Source organism: Tarenaya hassleriana, unplaced genomic scaffold (assembly GCF_000463585.1).
Source record: "Tarenaya hassleriana unplaced genomic scaffold, ASM46358v1 Cleome1, whole genome shotgun sequence".
Lineage (NCBI taxonomy): Eukaryota > Viridiplantae > Streptophyta > Magnoliopsida > Brassicales > Cleomaceae > Tarenaya > Tarenaya hassleriana.
In genome coordinates, this window is record NW_010960187.1 from 7,837,236 (window position 1) to 7,856,919 (window position 19,684).

The following is a 19,684-nucleotide window of genomic DNA, read 5'->3' on the forward strand; positions in this document are numbered from 1 at the left end:
CTGCGGAAGAGCAGCCCGGCGGCGCTCGGCGGAGAGGCCGGAGGTAAAGCGCTCTGTTATGTAACTGAAAATATTTGAAGATTCGATCGGTTGGTTTGAAATAGTGAATAAGGCTGAATTACATATTACGATTTCATGGACACTTCTTTTGGGTTTTTTTGTTGTTGTTCATGATGATTTTTATTGTAATGATGGTTTAGTCCCTGGAAGAGTTCGAGTTGCTGTGAGATTACGGCCGCCCAACGCGGAGGATCTAGCCGCCGATGCTGATTTTGCTGACTGCGTTGAATTGCAACCGGAGGTATTCTGTGCTACTCGAGATCAATTTTGATGAACTTTGTTGCCCATGGTGTAATGTTCATGGCAGTTTTTGATCATGCATTTAAGTGTTTGATTCTCAGCTTAAGAGACTGAAACTGCGAAAGAACAATTGGGACACTGATACATACGAGTTTGATGAAGTGTTCACTGAGTATGCTTCACAGAAGCGTGTCTATGAAGTGGTGGCTAAGCCTGTCGTGGAGGTAATATCTGCACATTGATGGACCCTTTTGTCCCTTTTGATGAATTGTTTATGATCAATATCCAGAGCTTGAATCGTTGTTGAAACATCTTAGATAGATGTTTTTTTCCGATGTTTTATCGTGATTAGGGTGTTTTGGATGGATACAATGGGACGATAATGGCATATGGACAAACTGGTACTGGTAAAACATACACTCTTGGCCGTTTAGGGGAAGAAGACGTGTCTGATCGTGGAATAATGGTTCGTGCTATGGAGGACATCTTAGCCGAAGTGTCTTTGGAGACTGATTCGGTTTTTGTCTCCTACTTGCAGGTAGTTATGTTTCTCGATGCTATATCGGGTCACACATTAGATTTCATATGGATTTTAGGGTAGTATGCTTAATGTAATTTTCTGATTGGGGTTGCAGCTTTATATGGAGACAATACAGGACCTTCTTGATCCATCTACCGATAATATTTCCATAGTTGAAGTGCCAAAAACCGGAGACGTTTCTCTCCCAGGAGCTACTGTGGTTGAAATTAGGGACCAACAGAGCTTCTTGGAACTTCTAAGATTAGGAGAAGCACACCGGTTTGCTGCCAACACCAAATTAAACACCGAGTCATCTCGTAGTCACGCTATTTTAATGGTAGAACGTAACTGATCGATGACCATTGTTGGTGAAAACTTGTTTATTTGGTTTGAAGCCACAAATTCATCTCTATAGTTGACATTGCAGGTACAAGTAAAGCGGTCGTTGAGAACAAGAGATACTCTTTCAAATGAGAGTAGCGGAAACTCTCATACGTCCAAATCTCTTAAACCTCCGGTTGTCCGGAAGGGAAAATTAGTTGTGGTGGACCTTGCTGGCTCAGAGCGTATCGATAAATCAGGTGAACACATTCATTAAGAGGAACAAATTGAATTTTAGGCTATACATGGATTTTGACGCTAAGTTTTACCCTTTTTGTTTTTAATCTTAGCTGAAGTCATGTTGTTTATTTGTCATACCAGGAAGTGAGGGACATACACTAGAGGAAGCGAAATCTATTAATCTATCGTTGAGCGCGTTGGGGAAATGCATCAATGCGCTAGCAGAAAACAGTCCTCATGTCCCATTTCGCGATTCAAAGCTAACCAGATTGCTTCGAGATTCATTTGGAGGCAAGTTGTTAGTCATTGCTCTTCAGGTTTCAACTGAATTTTATGACTTTTTCACTATCTTAACGATTAGATGGAAAAAAAAAAAACGAGCTGTCATCAATCCTTGATCTATGACTTTCTTCTAATTCTTCTGTGCTAACTTACCTTGACATGTGGCCTACTATCATAACAGGCACAGCAAGGACCTCCTTAGTTATTACAATTGGTCCTTCCCCACGACATCGAGGGGAGACATCAAGCACTATAATGTTCGGGCAAAGGGTAGGACCCATAGCTTAAGACTTCTTTAAATTGTTTTCTGTTGGTATTTCATTTCAATTTTATAGATATCATTCTCTCTCTTTTTTTTAAAAAAAACTTTTAACATATATAAGTTATCTGCTTATGCTCTGACTCTTGATTTGGCTTTTATCTGTTGCTAACTGTAGCACTCTCCTGTGACCTGTATAGGCTATGAAAGTGGAAAATATGTTGAAGTTAAAGGAAGAATTTGACTACAAAAGCTTGTCTAGAAGGCTTGAGGTACAGATGGAGAATCTAATAGCAGAAAACGAAAGGCAGCAGAAAGCTTTCGTGGATGAGATCGAGAGAATAACCATAGAAGCTCAGAATCAAATTGCTGAGGCAGAAAGGAGATATGCCAATGCATTAGAGGTGAGTTCGTTTTGTATGAAACAGGCTTAGTTCCCTCTGGTCTACTGATTTGGTTCTCGTTATCATTGTGTAGGAGGAGAAACTAAGGCATCAAAAAGATTACACGGACTCGATAAAGAAGCTCGAGGAGAAATGGTCAAAGAATCAACAAAAGCTACCCGCAGAAAGACTTGCGCTCGGGGAGAAAAAAGGCATAGACGTCACATCAAATGGAAATGTAATGTTTCTCTATGACGTGCATAATATTTCATTTACCTTGCAGCTAATTTCACCTAACTCAGATGTATACTTTATACTCAGGGATCGGTAACCCCATCCATTGAGGAAGCCTTTGAACTGAAAAAGTTGCTTCAGAAAGAAACTCAACTCAGGATTGCAGCTGAAGAGGAAATCAACAGCCTAAAACTTCGGTTCTCTGAATTGAAAAATTTAGAAGTATGTTCAAAAATCTTCCTTCATTTAAACACACACACAAATTACTTATAGATCTACATATCTTCGCAGGTATCAGGAAATTCTGAGATTTTTAAACTCCACAAGTTGTTGGAAAATGAGACACAGCAGAAACAAAAACTTGAAGGGGAAATAGCGATACTGCAAACTCAATTACTCCAATTGAGTCTTAATGCTGACGAGGTACACATCAATGGGTTTTCATTGGAATTACTTAAATATTTGTCTGTTATCAAACATGAAGAGATTTTTTGTTTTCCAAGGTTGTCCTGCTTTATACATTGCTTACCTATCTATACTGGCAGACAAGAAAAAACCTCGAGAGACACGGTCCAGAGAGAACTCCCAATGCTCTCGATTCTCTTATGTCTCAGTTAAGACTTCCTCAGCTCCAAGATCCGGGAAATGGCGAGAAATCCTCTGTAGCTAGACTCTTTGAGCAAGGTAATGTCTGAGGATTCCGCTCTTTGTTATCATTTCATTTCTCATCAAGATATGTAAATGATGCCTTAGTAATTAATTTTCTCTTTCTTTTTCTCCCTCTTGCATACCGAATATTTCAAAGTGGGTCTGCAAAAGATATTATCCCTGCTCGAAGCAGAAGACACCGATGTGCGGATACATGCTGTCAAAGTGGTTGCAAACCTAGCTGCTGAAGGTTTCTTTCTTCATTTATTTTTTGCTGTCTTCATCTTTGGCCTCTTAGCAGTTGTGATCTTATAATGCAACTTTGCGGTTCCTCGAGTGAGGCTTGCATAGAATTCTCCCGACGAAACATTTTGCGATCCAGTATATTACTAGATTTAGAATCGACGATTTAGAAAAATGAGTTTCGCCTAAGAAGTCTCAGTGTATTTTGGCTTTAACTGGTTATTTATTGTATGGTCACCCAGAGGGAAACCAGCAAAAAATTGTGGAAGCTGGAGGGCTGACGTCTTTGTTGATGCTTCTGAGAAATTCCGAAGATGAGACCATCCACAGAGTTGCTGCTGGTGCAATCGCCAATCTTGCTATGAATGGTAATACTACCCATGATGCTGCTTCTGACACTTATGACCTGACCATACTGTGGCTTCTCACAAGTCTCCGTTCTCATTCACAAAAGTGTAACAATTTCTTCGTTCGGGTTTTTCTCAGAAACTAACCAGGAAATGATAATGGATCAAGGGGGCATCAGTTTACTGTCAATGACAGCAGCCAATGCTCAAGATCCTCAAACCCTCAGAATGGTAGCTGGAGCAATTGCTAATCTATGTGGAAATGGTAATTCGACCTTCTGAAACTTTCCAATTGAAAAACTGTGTTTGAAGTTGAACGTACATCTTTTACATGGTTACGTTTGAACACAAATTTACTGATAGAAACCCAGATTTGACCTGCAAGGCCAATGATTTCTCCTAGGCCTCTCCCTATATAGAAACCCAGATTTGTTATTTTCAGAAAGAAATCGCCTTGATCTGATCTGATTCAGTTTCCTGCTTGTCGCCAGACAAACTGCAAGCGAAACTGAGATCGGAGGGTGGCATTACGGCTTTGTTGGGAATGGTCAGATGTGGACACCCCGACGTTCTTGCACAAGTTGCTCGCGGATTCGCTAACTTTGCGAAATGCGAGTCGAGGGCTTCAACCCAAGGTAAAAAATGACTCCAAATCAGAAATTACTTTCGTTTAGCGAGCAAGCATCAAAACCTGGAAGAAGAAAAAGTATAAATGACTGATTTCCTTGGAAAATGGTTTAAGCAGGAACAAAAAGTGGAAAGTCGGTCTTAATAGAAGATGGTGCACTGTCTTGGATCGTACAAAATGCCAAGACCGAAGCTTCATCGATCAGGCGACATATCGAACTAGCTCTCTGCCACTTAGCTCAGCACGGTGAGTGTCTACATCAATATACATACATACATACATACATGCAGCTCTCTATCAGATAGTACTGAGAGTTCAAACCAACCTACGCCCACCCCTAGCGACATATCAGATAGTACCCAGAGATTTTGGGGTCTCGAGGGTACCACACCCGGGAAAATCTGCAAATTTTTGTTCACGCGAGTTGACCATCTGGAGTGCAATGGGAATTTTGCACAAAATATAGACGCATGCGGCGGTAAAACAGGGGTAACCAGTCATGAGATGGTAAAACCCGAACCCGAAACCCTTGGTCTGGGTGGTCCAGAACTTGTGCTAGGGGCCTCGTTCACTGCCCAAACCCCTAGATATCTGACCGTACGACACAAACTTGAAAACTTGGGCTTGATGTATACAATTACATATCGAATGTAGCTGTAAAAAGCGAAAGTTAACGGTGGAAATTGGGCAGAAGGGAACGCGAAAGAGATGGTGAAGGAAGGGGGAACAAGGGAACTGGTGAGGATATCTAAAGAGTGTTCGAGAGATGACATAAGAAGTCTTGCTCATCGCACACTCACTTCAAGTCCTACCTTCCTCTCCGAACTCAGACGCCTCCGGTGAGTCACGCCCCCATTTTATTTTTTTAAAAAAAAATCATATCTTCTAACATTGAGGAATTTGAAAAGAGTGAACGATATTAAATTATGTTTGGGTTTTTGTGTGTTTTGGATTTGATTTTTTGGGGGATAATGAAGTGTATATTTGATTTTTTCTTTTTCTTTTTATGTTTGTAGAAAAATAAAATACGAAAATAAAATAAAACAAATAGAAAAGAACAGAATTACTTTTATTGTTACATCTCTTCTTCTACTTGTCGAATTACAATGAAAATGACTCACATATTTATAGAAAAACTATGGAGACAAATAAAAAGGAAATAGAAATAAATAAGATCGATACATAATATTTGATATAATATTATGTCCATTATTATTTCTAATCATATATTAAAATCAATATTTCCTTCAATCACATATTTATTTTCCTATTTCAACCATGTTTGTGTACATATTAATGTTGTTGGAGGCGCCATAAAGTGATGCAATGTTTGACTTATAGTTACATGCACATATGTATATAAGAGTAGGATCTGTGCTTCACATCATGTGAGCCGCGGATTTGTGACGCTTCATTTTACTAAACAAAAACAAATGAATAAAAAAATTGTAGAGGCTGTGGACTTCCTTCTCATGTGAGCGAGGATCAATTAACGGTCATAAAGGCAAAAGCTACGAACTTTTGTGTATGTATATTTTGTATATATAACTAATATATATATATATATATATATTATTTTTAATATATATTATATGTATATAAGTTAGTTATAATTATTTTTATTTTAATATATATTATGTATGTATATAAATTTAATTATAATTATTTTTATTTTAATATATATGTATTAATAATGATATATATATATATATTGTAGTTATGTGTATATATGTTTTATTAATTATAAATAATTTTATTATATATATATATATTTGTGTGAATTTATATATTTATATATTAATTTAAATACATGTAGATAAAATTTGGATATTTAATAATATTTTTTTTGTTGAGTCAGCAGTTTGTTTGATTTAGAAAAAATTTAAAAATATGGGTATTTATGTGGGAATTGTGAAAAGTTAAGATATTTATATGACAATTTTATAGTTCAGATATTTATTTGGAATTTTTGTAAAAGTTCGGATATTTTTATAGGATTATCCCTTTATTTTATCATTTCAATTATATATATATATATATATATATATATATATATATAAAAGGAATTCGTTTCTCACTGATTTACGGAACGCAAACAACAGGCGAACTTTGAAACTCAAAATGAGGGTTCACTAAAATTCATTAATCTGAAAATTTGTTTGTTTTGAAAACAAAACCAATCTTAAAAATGTACTCGTTTTACGTGTGCGTTTTCTATAGACCATCTCGAATTTATTACCAGAGAAATCGATACTAATAAAATATTAATAATCACGCTGAATTAAATCGTTATTCAACCCGACATGTACCCGTGATGACGTAATCCCACCGGCCCACTAGTCGCCTAGGCTGACGGGGACTTTTCCCGCCACAACCCAGGTGGAAGAATGGAAAAGAAAAAGCCCATTCCTTTTCTTTTTCTTTTCAGCAACAAAAGCCTCAATCTTTAAACCCCATAATATATATATACACACATATATATATATATATGTTGTAATCAAATTTCGTATACCTCAAGTCTAAAACTCTGAAAAGTTCATTCTTTTAGATTATTTCCTAAATTCTTGAGACTTCTTTAATCTTTATTCTTTTTGCGCATTCGTTTTCTGCAGTCATTTTGTTAAAAAGAACTTAATTTTTAAATCCTTTCTAAAAAAAATTTTTAAAAAAAAAACTCTAAAGTATATATATAGTAAGCAAAATGGAACAATTTTACAAAAAAAAAGGGGATAAAAAAATAGAACAAAAAGAGCTGTGGTGAGTTCTGGTGTCGGTTCATGTTTCGGTTACTGCGATGCACGTCGTTCTAGAGAGGAATGAATGTACGGAGTGCAGTATTAAATTAAATTGAATTTTTCATAATAAAAATATGACAGTTGAAGGGTAATCAAACGACGTTAAAACCAAGAATATGATTTAGAAAACATTTTTTTTATGCTCCCAAAACTCGTTGGTTAAATTCTGATTTAAATCAAACAGTATATTTATATCTCTCGAGAAGAAAATCTGAATAAATATATGAACACAAAACTATATGAGCTAAGGAACACATAAAATTATATATGAAAAAAAGTTTTCCATCAAGTAAATGCGGAATTTCATGGAAAATGTGACGTATAGAAGGGCACCAATAAAAAGCATTGCATGTTCGCATCAAATTCATAAGATTTTACGCCCGTGTATTAATTTTATAAAACTCGTACAACCCGTGTGCAAAAAATATCGTTTTGCACGAATTATACATAAAAGTGTCTTAAATATAATAACTGCGTTTAGAAAACGCTCTAAAACGCATAAAATCGCGATGGATATAATGAAATGAAATCCCATGAATCGAATTCTCCACAACATGTAGTTGCACGTGACTTTTGTTCTGATGCAGGACGTGGGTGGACCATTTGGGTTTTCTGCCACCTCCTGACCAATTAGAATCTGCCACATGTCAATTCAGTGAAAATGTACTGTTTTACCCTCCATAAGTCGAATCTCCTCCTCTCAAAAAAGGTGGCGCTCGTTGATTCGAAAATTCCCAAGTTGGAAAAAGACGGATATACCCTGAAAAGGCAGCGGAATCGGGACCAAAGCAAGGGCAAAATACAAAGAGAACTGTACGGAAAAAGCGGGAAATGGAAGAGCGCGTAGGTCTCACGTGCACACGTCATGATTCGAGAGGTGGGTGAAATCGGAAAAAGCAGAGAATTTTTGGCAACGAAGCGAAGCGAGTATCCATTACACGTGGAGACTCATGATCGTGCCACGTGTTAATTATTGGCCGTCGGATCATTTGAGGCATGTGCATTAGAGTGGAAAGCACGCAAAGGAGGCCTCCGAGCTGGACGGTTGAACAACCAGGACCCAGGATCGCATGACACGTGGCAGATCTTGTGGTTAGGTTTTGCTTTATTCCCTAATAACCTTGCTAATCCACAATCACTAATCGTGAGATATGTATTTGTAATAATTTGTAAAACCCATAGATAATATCTATATCTTTTAATATTTCTAATATTGGCAGTCGTAAGAAATGATAATAAAAATGTATAGGGGAAATCATGATGGGCTCTTGAACATGCTTGGAGTCATTAGCAGGTGGTAAACCACGGCATGGTTCTTCTAATCATGGATTAATATTGATTATTATGTTAATAGCATATAATTAAATAAAAATAAAAAAACGGTCCACGGCTTCTAACGATAATTATTTTATTTAATAAAATAAACAAAAGTTAAAATTTTAAAACATGTATATAAAAGGAAGACCGGTCTTTGGGGGTTAATGTGAGGGGGCGTGCTTTCCGCTTTCAAAAGAGAGAGAGGGAAAACATAAAGCAGCAACAGTCTCCATGGTCGAAGCGATGGGTAAAACGACGTTTTCCGGTGGAGTATCGCCGCCGGTGAGACATTGAAGGGACCGCATCGTCGGCTTCGGACAGAGAAGGTGATGAGTTTTGTCGCTGGTCTCCGGCTGGGAGAAACAGAGGTGAAACGGCGGCGTTTTCGGGTCTAGAGAGAGAGAGAGTTGAGAGAAGGAGAAGATGGAGATTAATGGCTGTTTGGATGAGTATGAGAAGCTTGTGTTCAGGATGAACACTCCGAGGTTTGTGCTCTTTCCAATCTCTCTGTTCTTTTCTTTCCTCCTGCGATTTTCGTTCTGCTCTTACAGAGAATCTGATGTCTCATAGATGCAATTTTCGCCTGATGTTTCTATTTAATGCAAGAAATTTCAAATATCGTATTACTATTTCCGGATTTGATGTTTGTTCTTCATGTTTCGCTTCTGTCTTCTTCCAGAATCTCGCCCAATTTCCCCTTACGATTTTAAATTTTAAAAAATGAATAAAAATTATATTTCAAACTGGACATTTGGTTTTTATAATTACAGGGTGGTGATCGACAACGGCGTCTACGCTTCTGCAACAATCGTCAAGGTTATAGCTTCCTTTCTCTCATTGGAATTCGTTCTTTATTCAAATTCGAATTTTCTGGATTATAATTGCTGGGTTCGTTCAGGTCGACAGCGCAAGGAGGCATGGCAATTTGTTGGAAGCCGTGCAGATCCTGACCGATTTGAACCTCTCCATCAAGAAAGCTTACATATCTTCGGATGGGAGATGGAACATGGATGGTAATGGACCCATCTCACCAGGGCTTATTTAAAAGAAAAACCCAACAAACATATAAAATTTCCTTGATCTGTGTCTCTATTTAACCCTCCTGCTCTTGCAGTTTTTCACGTCACTGATTTAGACGGAAAAAAGCTGAATGATCAGAGCGTTCTGAGCTTCATTGAACAGGTTGATCAGTGATTTGTAATATCATCATAATGTTCTTTCCTGTTTTGATCTTGTGTTTATCATCTTCTAATGTTTTTATCTGGGTATGGATTTCACAGTCGATCGAGATGGTATATTACGGTCAAAACATTGAAGTGAATGGTCTAACAGTCTTGGAGTTAACCGGAAGAGACCGAGTTGGATTACTGTCTGAAGTGTTTGCGGTTCTGTCTGATCTCGACTGTGACGTAGTTGATGCCAAGGTCTGGACACACAACGGAAGAATCGCGGCCATAATCTACGTAAAAGATTGTAATTCGGGTTCTCCTATTCAAGATTCGCAGAAGATTGCAAGAATCGAAGCACGTTTGAAAAACCTCTTGAAGGACGGTAACGACATCAGAAGCGCGGCGAGAACTTGCGTTTCCATGGCGGTAACTCACACGGAAAGGAGGCTTCACCAGTTGATGTTCGAGGACAGGGACTACGACAGAAAACCCGGGTTTCAGACAAAACAGGAGGACAAGACTTCCTTTGTGACGGTTCAGAATTGGGCTGAGAGAAGCTATTCCGTTGTTAATGTTCAGTGTAAAGATCGGATAAAACTTCTCTTTGATGTGGTGTGTACGTTGACAGACATGGATTATGTTGTGTTTCATGCCACCATCAACACACCTGCAGAGCAAGCATACTTGGTATGTCATGTCTCACAGTATGCAATTTTGTCGAAAAGGCCTCTCGGGTCAGATTATTTTGTGATGAAAAATGATGGGTATGATCCAAAAATCTCTCTTTTTGACTCAGGAATTCTATATTAGGCACAAGGATGGGTCACCGATCAATTCAGAAGCAGAGAGGCAACGTGTGATTCAGTGCTTGCAAGCCGCAGTTGAAAGAAGAGGATCCAAGGTATACAACGACATGAAGTTCTCGATAATATCCCGAGCCAATTCACATCTTTTTAACATTTTGATTCAGTTTCGCCGTATAATCTTTTTGCATGTCAGGGTGTGAGACTGGAGCTGAGGCATCCGGACAAGCAAGGATTACTAGCCGAGGTTACAAGAACGTTCAGGGAGAACGGTGTAAACGTGACGAGAGCAGAGATATCAACGAAAGGCGGCACTGCGACGAATATATTCTACGTGACAGATGCCAAAGGCGAAGCAGCCGGGCACAAACTGATCGAATCTGTGAGGGAGAAAATAGGGTTTGAATGCTTGAGAGTGAAGGAGGAAATGGCGACGAGATTGCATCCCAAGAAGAAGGAAGAGAAACAGCACACACTGACATCACTTGGGAGTTTGGTTTGGAGAAATCTCTTCAGCTTTGGTCTGGTGAAATCATACTCTTAGGTCCCCCAAAATTTAGGGCTTTTCAAATACGGTTATGTTTTCATGTAAATGGGTGAAATTAGGTATTTTGTTTTACTCGGAATTTGGGCACATTCCTTTGGTGTACATAGAGAGATTGGAGATTTATGGTTAGAATTTAGGTATGCTTTAGTGTATTCTTGATTTGGGGCTTTAGGGTTAGGTTGCACATAATTTCTATTGATAATTATAGATTATTGTTGGTTGACTTGTGACTTTCAAACCGTTACGTGTCCTCCCGCCGTGTGGAATACATAAATCACATATGGTAGATTGAAATATATAATTTCAAGTAATCGACTTAACTCGAGAGAAATTCGAGTCCCAAATTTTAGTTATCTATTAATCATTAATGTAAATTTTGCAATACTTGTTAGTAATTCTTTTATTTATTTATAACAATATATTGCGAAATTGTTGAGATTTTATTGTAAAATTTTCATAATATATATATATATTGTTAATTTTTGTCAAGAAAAGGTGGTAGGTAGCCCACAAATCTTTGGTAGTTGATTGATTCGGAAGAGGAACTACAAAAATTATACGTTTGGTGAAATTCTCTCTTTTGCTCAACCACTTATTTTGGTTGAGGATATATCAATAGAGATAATTAGTAGTGGCTCTCTTTTTTTATTTTGATTCAAAACAAAAATATAAAGCTAATGTTACAACCAATTGAATTTTAAATAACTTTCCTTATATTATAGTTTTGACCCATTAAAAATATATTTTGTTCTTTGAATTGAATTGAAAATAAAAAAAATATATTGTTTTATTTTTTATACCAAAACAAAAACCACCAAAACCACACTAACTAAAGATAAATAATAATTCAATTTGCTAGTTAGTTTTAAAGTATCCATCTAATCTTTAGTTTATTGTTTTTATTAAATTTTGAAAGAGATCGGATATTTTACTAATTATTATTTCATGTAGCTTATATTCCACAAATCAAATATATAAGCCCATTTTATATGCCCTAGAAATATCTTTATTATGTCTTTCTCATGTATTAGGTCTGAAATGCTTTTCATATATAAATTTGACCTATAACTCGGGATTTAATTTATAGCTTTGGATTAACTTTTTATATGTTAATAAGTTAGCAATTTTTTTATAATACCCATACAATAACTTAAAATGTCGATTATATAAATTTGACTCTTATATCAAGATTTGGTAGTATAATTTGAATTTGAAAGTTTATTTTTAAATATGTATATACAAAACTAGTTGGATTTGTCGGTTCAACAAGAAAAACGATTAAAATACACTCTTATTGGCTTAGCATCATAATTTTTAATTTAAAAAAGGTTTCAGTTAAGAATATTTGCGTTTTGAATTAACTATTAAGAGTTAGTCTACGAGACATTGACAGATTCATGTATGTACCTAGAACATGTAATTAAACATATGGTTTATTTAATTTCATTATAATTTGAATTATTCAATGCAATCCATACAAAAACCGACCAAAGTTTGTTAACCCAACTAGAGAGATTGAAAGACCTAAGGATATATAATAATCTCCACATATAGGTCTTTGGGAAAACATTATTTATTACGACAAATAATAATTATAAATTTTGCTATGGAAAGTAACAATGTTTTGGTCCAAAATAATATGTTAATTTATTTGGTTTAAGTAAAATCCAATTGGTATGAATCGCATTAATCCCACCAGCCCCACTTGGAAATCTTCTTAGGGTTTACGTTTGTGCCCGTAATGAGTTTACTTTTGATAAATTTACGAAAAGGTATATGATATCTATTATTTTTTTCACCACATTGAATATTTAATATATCAATCATGTCAAATATATATATATATATATATATATATAATAGATTACCTTAAAATCATATGTAAATTAAAAAATAATTAAGTATATGAAAATAATCTAAATATCAACCCTACAAAGCGGTTTGCATGAGAAGACGGACATTGAGTTATCAAAATTCGGTAGGTGTTTCGAAATAGAATATGAACCAGAAAAATAAATCTATTATTGATTAAAAAATTATTTTTTTAGAACGATAATTCATATTTTATTTTATTTTGTGATGAAAGTTTTGCTCTTTAATATTTTTCAGGATTTATTATTATTTAATTTGTGACCATGGGAAGGGTATTAAAGTTGGAAATCTTGTCGGTGTGATTTATTAGTAAAGGCTGTATTCGTGTGTGTGTATATATAAAATGCTTAAAATTTAAATCTTTAGGATTTACAATGATAAGATAGGCAAGCTAATCGTGGTTTGAAGAGTTATTAAACATTTTTATAAAGCAGGAAAATATATCTTTTTTTTGGCAATTAATTCATAAAAACTTCACGACTAAACATATCCAATGCAAAAGATATAAGATTGATTTAGAGATAAAATAATACATAAAAACATTATTTTTTTAGTAAAAAAAATCAATCGGTTGTCATCATATATATATATATATATATATGTGTGTGTGTGTGTGTGTGTGTGTGTGTGTGTGTGTGTGTGTTATTAGGGTGTTTATCCATTTGCCATTCGAACGATATTAAATTCGGACACATTGGGTGCACACAATTAAAAAAATATTTATCGTGGAACTAAATGTCTGTATTTTTTTAATCAATGTAACCACAAAAAGATTGTTATAAACCGAAATAAACAAATAAGCGCTTCCAATGTCCACGCTAATGTAATATCATATCATGTCATGGCCCATGCGTCACCTTCTCAATGTCATTTCTTATTTGCTAAATTGTTTATTTTAAAAAAAATTCTGCATTAACTCACACGTGTATCTATGCATATATATTGTATACGTCATGTATAAACACATACTATATGCTGTGCACATCCTGATCCACATATATGTATAGTATACGCGCTACCAAGATTAAATTCAAATATACAAAACACCTATTTTTATTTTATATATGATAAAATATTAGTTTTAGGATTTAATTTAATACACTGCAAGTGGCAAGCCCAATAAATAATATAAATATAATCGACGGAAAGAAGCTTCTTCCGACAATGGAGATCATACCGACCCAGTCTAAGCCCATTGGGATATGAATTCAAAAACAAAATTGGGCTTTCCAAGAGCCCATTTATGGCCCATTATTTAATCCAAATAGGCCCATAAACTGTTTTCTGTCTTTTAAAGAACTGTTCTTTCAAGCACAATGACTGAAACCTTAGAAGTGAGAATGCCAAAGTGTCGAACTCATGAGTTTTGGTCGGAGGGAAAGGGGCTTTGAGAAGCAGACAGAATACAACAAGTGATGAAGCAACTGACTGACTAACCGAGACCGGCGGTTTCATCTCGGCGAGGAGCATTATCCTTTATAGTCGGCGGCCTGAAAATCTTGTCGATAAGTCCATATTCCATAGCTTCTTCGGCATTAAACCTTTTCACGCGGCTCAAATCTTTGTATATCTGTTTCAATATGCATTCATTCACAAGTTTAGAGGCCGATTTTCCAGTTTAAACTGTAAAGAAAGACTTAACCTTTTCGACAGGCTGCCCGGTATTGTTGGCCAGTTCCCTGAAGAGGTAATCTCTGATCCTTAGAAGCTCGTTTGCTTCGTTACGGACATCGTCAGCCTGTATCGAGTTTTCATTTGTTTGTGATATGATCAATGAAATGTGAGATATTGGATTCGAAAAACAACTCAAGAGGTTACTTCTTCTAAAGCTAAAGTGATTCTTACCCGACCTCGGGCTGCCCCTGCTGGTGATTCCAGAGCAATTCTTGATAGTGGCATCGCAAACCGATAACCCTTTTACACAGGTGGGTGAAAGTACCAAAATTATCACTAAAAAATCGCACCCGAGAAAAAAAAAAGTTCACCTTTTCAATAGTTTAACCCACAACCTTGGAACATGTCAAGCACAAAGAATAAATACCAAAAAGATAACAGAATCATCCAAGATATCAGTCATAGCCGTACAAAAGGAGAACTCGATCAAGTGATTACCTTTTCTCCGGCTGCAAGAAGAAACCCCGCAAGGTTATAGGCAAGACCGACACAGTGTGTCCCAATCGGACTCTTCAAACTCTTCATCGTATCATAAATGGCCAGACTTGGAGTAAGCTGCAAAAAAAAAAAGTTTTCGACATTAGCTTCAAACCGGGAAAATGTCGAGGAAAAAGAACAAGATATAAGAGGGCCAGGAAAAGCTCACATCACCGCCTGGACCATTTAGGTACATATACATCCTCCTAGAGTCATCAAGTGTGTCAAGGTATAACATGGTTGCTAATATTTGGTTGCTAAACTCTTCGGTAATATCTTGTCCAATAAAGATAACACGCTCTCGGTACTGCATTGAAAAGATTCAAGTTACTTTTCCAAAACTCCAAATAGAGTGTATTGACGGGATTATATCAAAGTACAAATACGTACAAGGGCATTCCAAATATCGACCCAATGCCAGGTGCCCTCATCGCGGTTTCTGTAGTATACTTTTGGTGTGCCGATAGGCATCATTCTTACCGGGGACCTTGTTGGTCTCCCTGTCCTAAGATAGCACAAACATGAACATAAGAAACCCTTTTAAGGCAAAAAACTCGGTGTCCATAAGGAAGGGCAAAACTAATCTAACATATCCCTAAACCACCACATTTGCAGGCCAAGAACGTGACCAAGCAGACAGTTTTCTGCAAACAATCTAAATCTAATTCATTATCAACAATTTTCCATCTCTATTGCTCAGTTCTCTGGTTAATAATTCACTGTGAGACTAACATTACGAATCAAATGAGTATACTAAACAAACTAAAACCCAGATTCCAGCACCAAAAAAACCCTAATCTTAGACTCAATTGAGCAAACGAGTGAGACCTCTCCCTGAATCTTTTGCAAAGACGAAGAAGGAATATTGCATTACCCGCACTGCAAACTCTTGTGAACTCTTCCGAAGAACTCTGCAGTCAAATTCGGATTCCCACTTGGCAAAAAATCTTATAGAATTCCGGAAACAACAACACGAATCAGTTCCCCACATCGAATGGATGAGAAAGATATAAACTTTATCGAACAGAGAAAGAGAGACGAAACGAAAGCTCAAAGGAACGAACTTGGAGACTGGGGCTTCAACCCAGAGTAACGCTTGATGCTACAGCTGCAAAACGGTGAAAACCCATCAAGGGGTTTCCTCTTATCAATTCGAAAACCGATGAATTTACATACAACAATCGATATACAGGTATAATACAAATGTATACGATAACATAATCACTGTGGAAACAAATACAGAAAAGTACCATAGAGAGGGCTGGTGAACAGATGTATTGAGGGGGACCGCCATGGCCGTCGAGCTTCGAGAGGAAGAAGGAATCTGATTTTTTATTTTTTGAAACGGAACTACTTTAAAGATTGGGTTTTTGTCGAAGAAGATTAGATCAGATGGCCCGAAACTCCTCTTCCTTTTATTTAAGGCCTTCAGGAATCTTTGCCATTGGATCAATTGATATTTGACATTGTTTATGAATTGGACGGCTCAGATTCAATCTCCTCTTGTGCTTTGAAAAACCCACGGTCCCAAACAACCCGACATAACCGAATAAAACCGGTATAAGCCAACCCGGTTATGAAGAGAACCGGACACCGGTTCAAGAACTGAAGGATGAGTATATTTCCAGGCTTCCAGCAACAATCCTTCATATTTCAATGGGGTTTAAGTTAATCTGGACCCAAAACAACTAAACAGACAAACAATTGGGACAAGTTACAGAGGTTTATCTCAATGTTTCACCACAATGATCTTAACCTCCTAAAAGTTTAAATCTGACCCAGAAGTTACAGATCTCTTCTGGCACTGATTACGCAAACATCGGTTACAACATTTGCGAAAACCGAATCATTTTTACCACCATGGCAGTGTATCTTTGAGGGCAGCATCAGTTAACCAGAGAGGATAAAACCCGGGAAGGTTAAACCGTGTCGCCTTAGTCGTCATAATCATCCAGGGCCGAGTATATCATCCTACAAAAAAAGTAGTAAACTGAATTTCAGCATGTGATCAAGAAAAAAGTTCGGCTAGAGAGATTGTTTTGAAGGGTCGGAACCATTTTTTACCAAAATATGGTGAGGAATAGGATGAGGATTATGTAACCGAGTTTGAACAGCCGTTTCTTCTTTTCCCGGTTAAGCAAGTTGAAGATCTCGGTCACGTCTATCAAGTGCTGTCCTTTTGAGTAACTGGCATCAAAACACAAAAACAAGGGGAAAAAAGGGTTCAGAGACATAGAGAGACAATAACATCACATGTTTGGAACAAAGACGATGAGATGATCGATATAACTCACAGTTGGTAATCGTAGAAGAGATAGGGTAGACAAAAGAGGGTCATTAACCAGTGTCCGGTCACGAGGTAGTAGAAGCATAGAGTGCCTTGAAGAATGAATTCCGGTAAAACCACAAAGTTTATTCTCGAGGCAGAGTCGTAAGGGTTGATGTAATCAAACTCGAGATCAGCTAAGCAAACAAGCTGCCAAGAAAATTATTTCCCATATATAGTTAGTTAAAACGTGACGGGAATCTGCAACTTCGGTAGAGAACATGAAGTAAATGCCTCTTTGACGGATCTGTCTCCTAAAACCGTACTCTTTGAGCCAAAACTTCATCTCATTCTGACCAGTATCGCCGTGATAAGGAACCAATCAATAATGACTTTCAGTTCCACATATCACAATCAGAAACAAACCAATAAAAACAGACCTATGAATATGAATTCAGAAAAAAAATAAAAAATCTTGTTAATGATTCTAATCCCCTAACAAACCTTAATAAGGAATCAACTGCCTACTACTTAGTTGAACTCCATGTGTCTGATCAATCTGAAACTCTGTCGTGCTCTTTCTGTGTGCGTGCGTATACACGATAGGACCATGTATCTAGCAAGTGAACTCTCAAGAATTATACGCACCTCAATCCAAAACCAGAAGAAACATGAAGGTGCCAACTAATTTTCTTACCAAACTAGTATGAGAACATGACACTGTTTAAGGAACTAACAGATTCGTAAACGTTATACTAAACCCATGAAACTGTGTAAGAATCAAACTCATGGGCTCAAAATTTGTTGCCATTTGAGTCTCAGAGTTATTCCATTGATTCATCACACTCCAAAGAACTCAATGCTTAAACCGTTTCTTACAAAAACAACTATAAGTGCGAAGAATGGAAAACCCGCTTCTCATTTCAATCAGAAATTACAATCTAAGAAAGGGGTTCCGACGACATTGTTCATTCGCCGACCAGCCTAGATTACTGCAGACCACGAACAAGGTGCTTACTCCAGAAGAGATGGAGGAAACCGGGTTATCCAAACAAGCAAATTCGATGAAGTTTACACATTTTTAGGGTTTCGGTCGGAGTGAGAATCGGATCGAACCTGGTAAACGATGATTCCGACAAGGGCGATGAGGAAGAAGAAGGAAATCAGCCATGTCCAGACATCTCCCATGCTCTTCCTGACGCTCAGGAAATTACCTCGGATCTATCAGATTCTTTTCTCTCCGCCGAATCGGTTTCTTCGTCCGTCAAGCTCCTCTAGGAACTAACATGAAAACTTAGAGAGAGAGAGAGAGAGAGAGAGAGAGAGAGAGAGAGAGAGACCACAGAGAGGGTAGGGTTCGCGGTCGGATTCTTGAAGTGTTCAGTTCGGCTTCCATCATGTTTCAGATTCTGATCGGAGAGCTGTCGTAAAAGCGCGAGCCTTTCGGGTTTTCCATTTGACACGTGTCCCGGTTTTGAGTAAATCTCTTTCCTGGTTTAATAAACCGAATTTCATCCTCCATAACCCGGATTAAAAAAATGATGCCATTAATCTTTACGTATTTTTTTTAATCTTTACGTATTATTTAATTGCTTATCCCTTGTCTATATGCCCCATAACCCGGATTAAAAAAAAATTACGAGTGTATTACAAATTATACTAACCGATTAAAACATTCACATTTCATATGCATTATGTACGAACTGATGCATTGTATTGTTTCAAAATCTCCACTTATTAAATAAATTGAGCTCCAAATTTGTTTTATTATATTGGCTTTGATATATACATATATATATATATACATATATATCACGCATGATCGTGAAAATCTTTTTAATACTCAAGTGAAATTTTTTTCACACAATATAATGGGCTGGACTATAAAATATATATCATGGCCCATATAATGGATAACAAATAGAACTATGTGCCGACAATGAAGCCCAAATACATATCTATGGAAAAATATATATATATATATATATATAAAAAGACATTTTGTGTTTATTTCCCCCAAAATGTAGGACCCACAATTCCAATCATGTGATCGATAAAAAAAAGCCAGCAGCTTTCCTCGTGTTCCATATCAATTGGTTCATCCTTTTTCATTACAACGTAAATAAAATAAAATAAACATGACAAGGCATCAATATAATATGTTACATTTCTGCACGTATACGGTTGATGATACCGTACACGTGGCACTAATCATAGCGGTAATCAAGGGCCAATAACACGTGTTATTTAACAAATTTTAAATAAAACAATAATACAGGAATAGCTGGAAATTACAAGGAACAGATGTAGTTACTACTAGTTACAGTGTTTATGTTCTGCCGTATAAATAATCAGAGTT

The 19,684-nt window shown here is 36.6% G+C and overlaps 4 protein-coding genes across 6 annotated transcripts in view; 2 read left to right on the forward strand and 2 right to left on the reverse strand.

Annotated features, from left to right (window-relative positions):
* LOC104818319 (kinesin-like protein KIN-UA) overlaps nucleotides 1-5,408 on the forward strand; it is a 5,793-nt gene extending 385 nt beyond the window's left edge. The window contains exons 2-20 of one of the 3 annotated variants that reach the window (XM_010547877.1): nucleotides 4-43; nucleotides 201-301; nucleotides 402-524; nucleotides 653-838; nucleotides 936-1,157; nucleotides 1,248-1,401; nucleotides 1,523-1,672; nucleotides 1,845-1,933; nucleotides 2,123-2,326; nucleotides 2,400-2,543; nucleotides 2,627-2,761; nucleotides 2,831-2,962; nucleotides 3,085-3,223; nucleotides 3,345-3,437; nucleotides 3,673-3,798; nucleotides 3,917-4,042; nucleotides 4,269-4,412; nucleotides 4,523-4,651; nucleotides 5,097-5,408. In XM_010547877.1, coding sequence (XP_010546179.1) covers nucleotides 4-43; nucleotides 201-301; nucleotides 402-524; nucleotides 653-838; nucleotides 936-1,157; nucleotides 1,248-1,401; nucleotides 1,523-1,672; nucleotides 1,845-1,933; nucleotides 2,123-2,326; nucleotides 2,400-2,543; nucleotides 2,627-2,761; nucleotides 2,831-2,962; nucleotides 3,085-3,223; nucleotides 3,345-3,437; nucleotides 3,673-3,798; nucleotides 3,917-4,042; nucleotides 4,269-4,412; nucleotides 4,523-4,651; nucleotides 5,097-5,248 — 2,589 coding nt within the window. In that variant the 3' untranslated portion in view covers nucleotides 5,249-5,408. Of the gene's footprint in view, nucleotides 1-3; nucleotides 44-200; nucleotides 302-401; nucleotides 525-652; nucleotides 839-935; nucleotides 1,158-1,247; nucleotides 1,402-1,522; nucleotides 1,673-1,844; nucleotides 1,934-2,122; nucleotides 2,327-2,399; nucleotides 2,544-2,626; nucleotides 2,762-2,830; nucleotides 2,963-3,084; nucleotides 3,224-3,344; nucleotides 3,438-3,672; nucleotides 3,799-3,916; nucleotides 4,043-4,268; nucleotides 4,413-4,522; nucleotides 4,652-5,059 lie in introns of all 3 variants that reach the window. The other 2 variants (XM_019203922.1, XM_019203924.1) reach the window with 2 other exon arrangements.
* Nucleotides 5,409-8,693: 3,285 nt separating this feature from the next.
* LOC104818340 (ACT domain-containing protein ACR8-like) lies at nucleotides 8,694-11,259 on the forward strand. The gene is made up of 7 exons (XM_010547899.1): nucleotides 8,694-9,002; nucleotides 9,288-9,333; nucleotides 9,416-9,530; nucleotides 9,632-9,699; nucleotides 9,798-10,373; nucleotides 10,483-10,587; nucleotides 10,686-11,259. The coding sequence occupies exons 1-7, from the start codon at nucleotides 8,941-8,943 to the stop codon at nucleotides 11,031-11,033; spliced, it is 1,320 nt and encodes a 439-aa protein (XP_010546201.1). The 5' UTR covers nucleotides 8,694-8,940; the 3' UTR covers nucleotides 11,034-11,259.
* A 2,784-nt stretch (nucleotides 11,260-14,043) lies between these two features.
* Nucleotides 14,044-16,446, reverse strand: LOC104818350 (ATP-dependent Clp protease proteolytic subunit-related protein 2, chloroplastic). Its single transcript, XM_010547909.1, has 9 exons — nucleotides 16,310-16,446; nucleotides 16,124-16,167; nucleotides 15,934-16,006; nucleotides 15,450-15,564; nucleotides 15,229-15,366; nucleotides 15,021-15,137; nucleotides 14,754-14,822; nucleotides 14,551-14,646; nucleotides 14,044-14,478 (listed from the first exon to the last, which is right to left on the reverse strand). Exons 1-9 carry the CDS (start codon nucleotides 16,351-16,353, stop codon nucleotides 14,341-14,343), a joined length of 834 nt encoding a protein of 277 aa, XP_010546211.1. The 5' UTR covers nucleotides 16,354-16,446; the 3' UTR covers nucleotides 14,044-14,340.
* Nucleotides 16,447-16,678: 232 nt separating this feature from the next.
* LOC104818359 (protein cornichon homolog 4) lies at nucleotides 16,679-18,731 on the reverse strand. Its single transcript, XM_010547922.2, has 4 exons — nucleotides 18,442-18,731; nucleotides 17,354-17,535; nucleotides 17,124-17,246; nucleotides 16,679-17,030 (listed from the first exon to the last, which is right to left on the reverse strand). The coding sequence occupies exons 1-4, from the start codon at nucleotides 18,511-18,513 to the stop codon at nucleotides 16,994-16,996; spliced, it is 414 nt and encodes a 137-aa protein (XP_010546224.1). The 5' UTR covers nucleotides 18,514-18,731; the 3' UTR covers nucleotides 16,679-16,993.
* Between the last annotated feature and the right edge of the window lie 953 nt (nucleotides 18,732-19,684).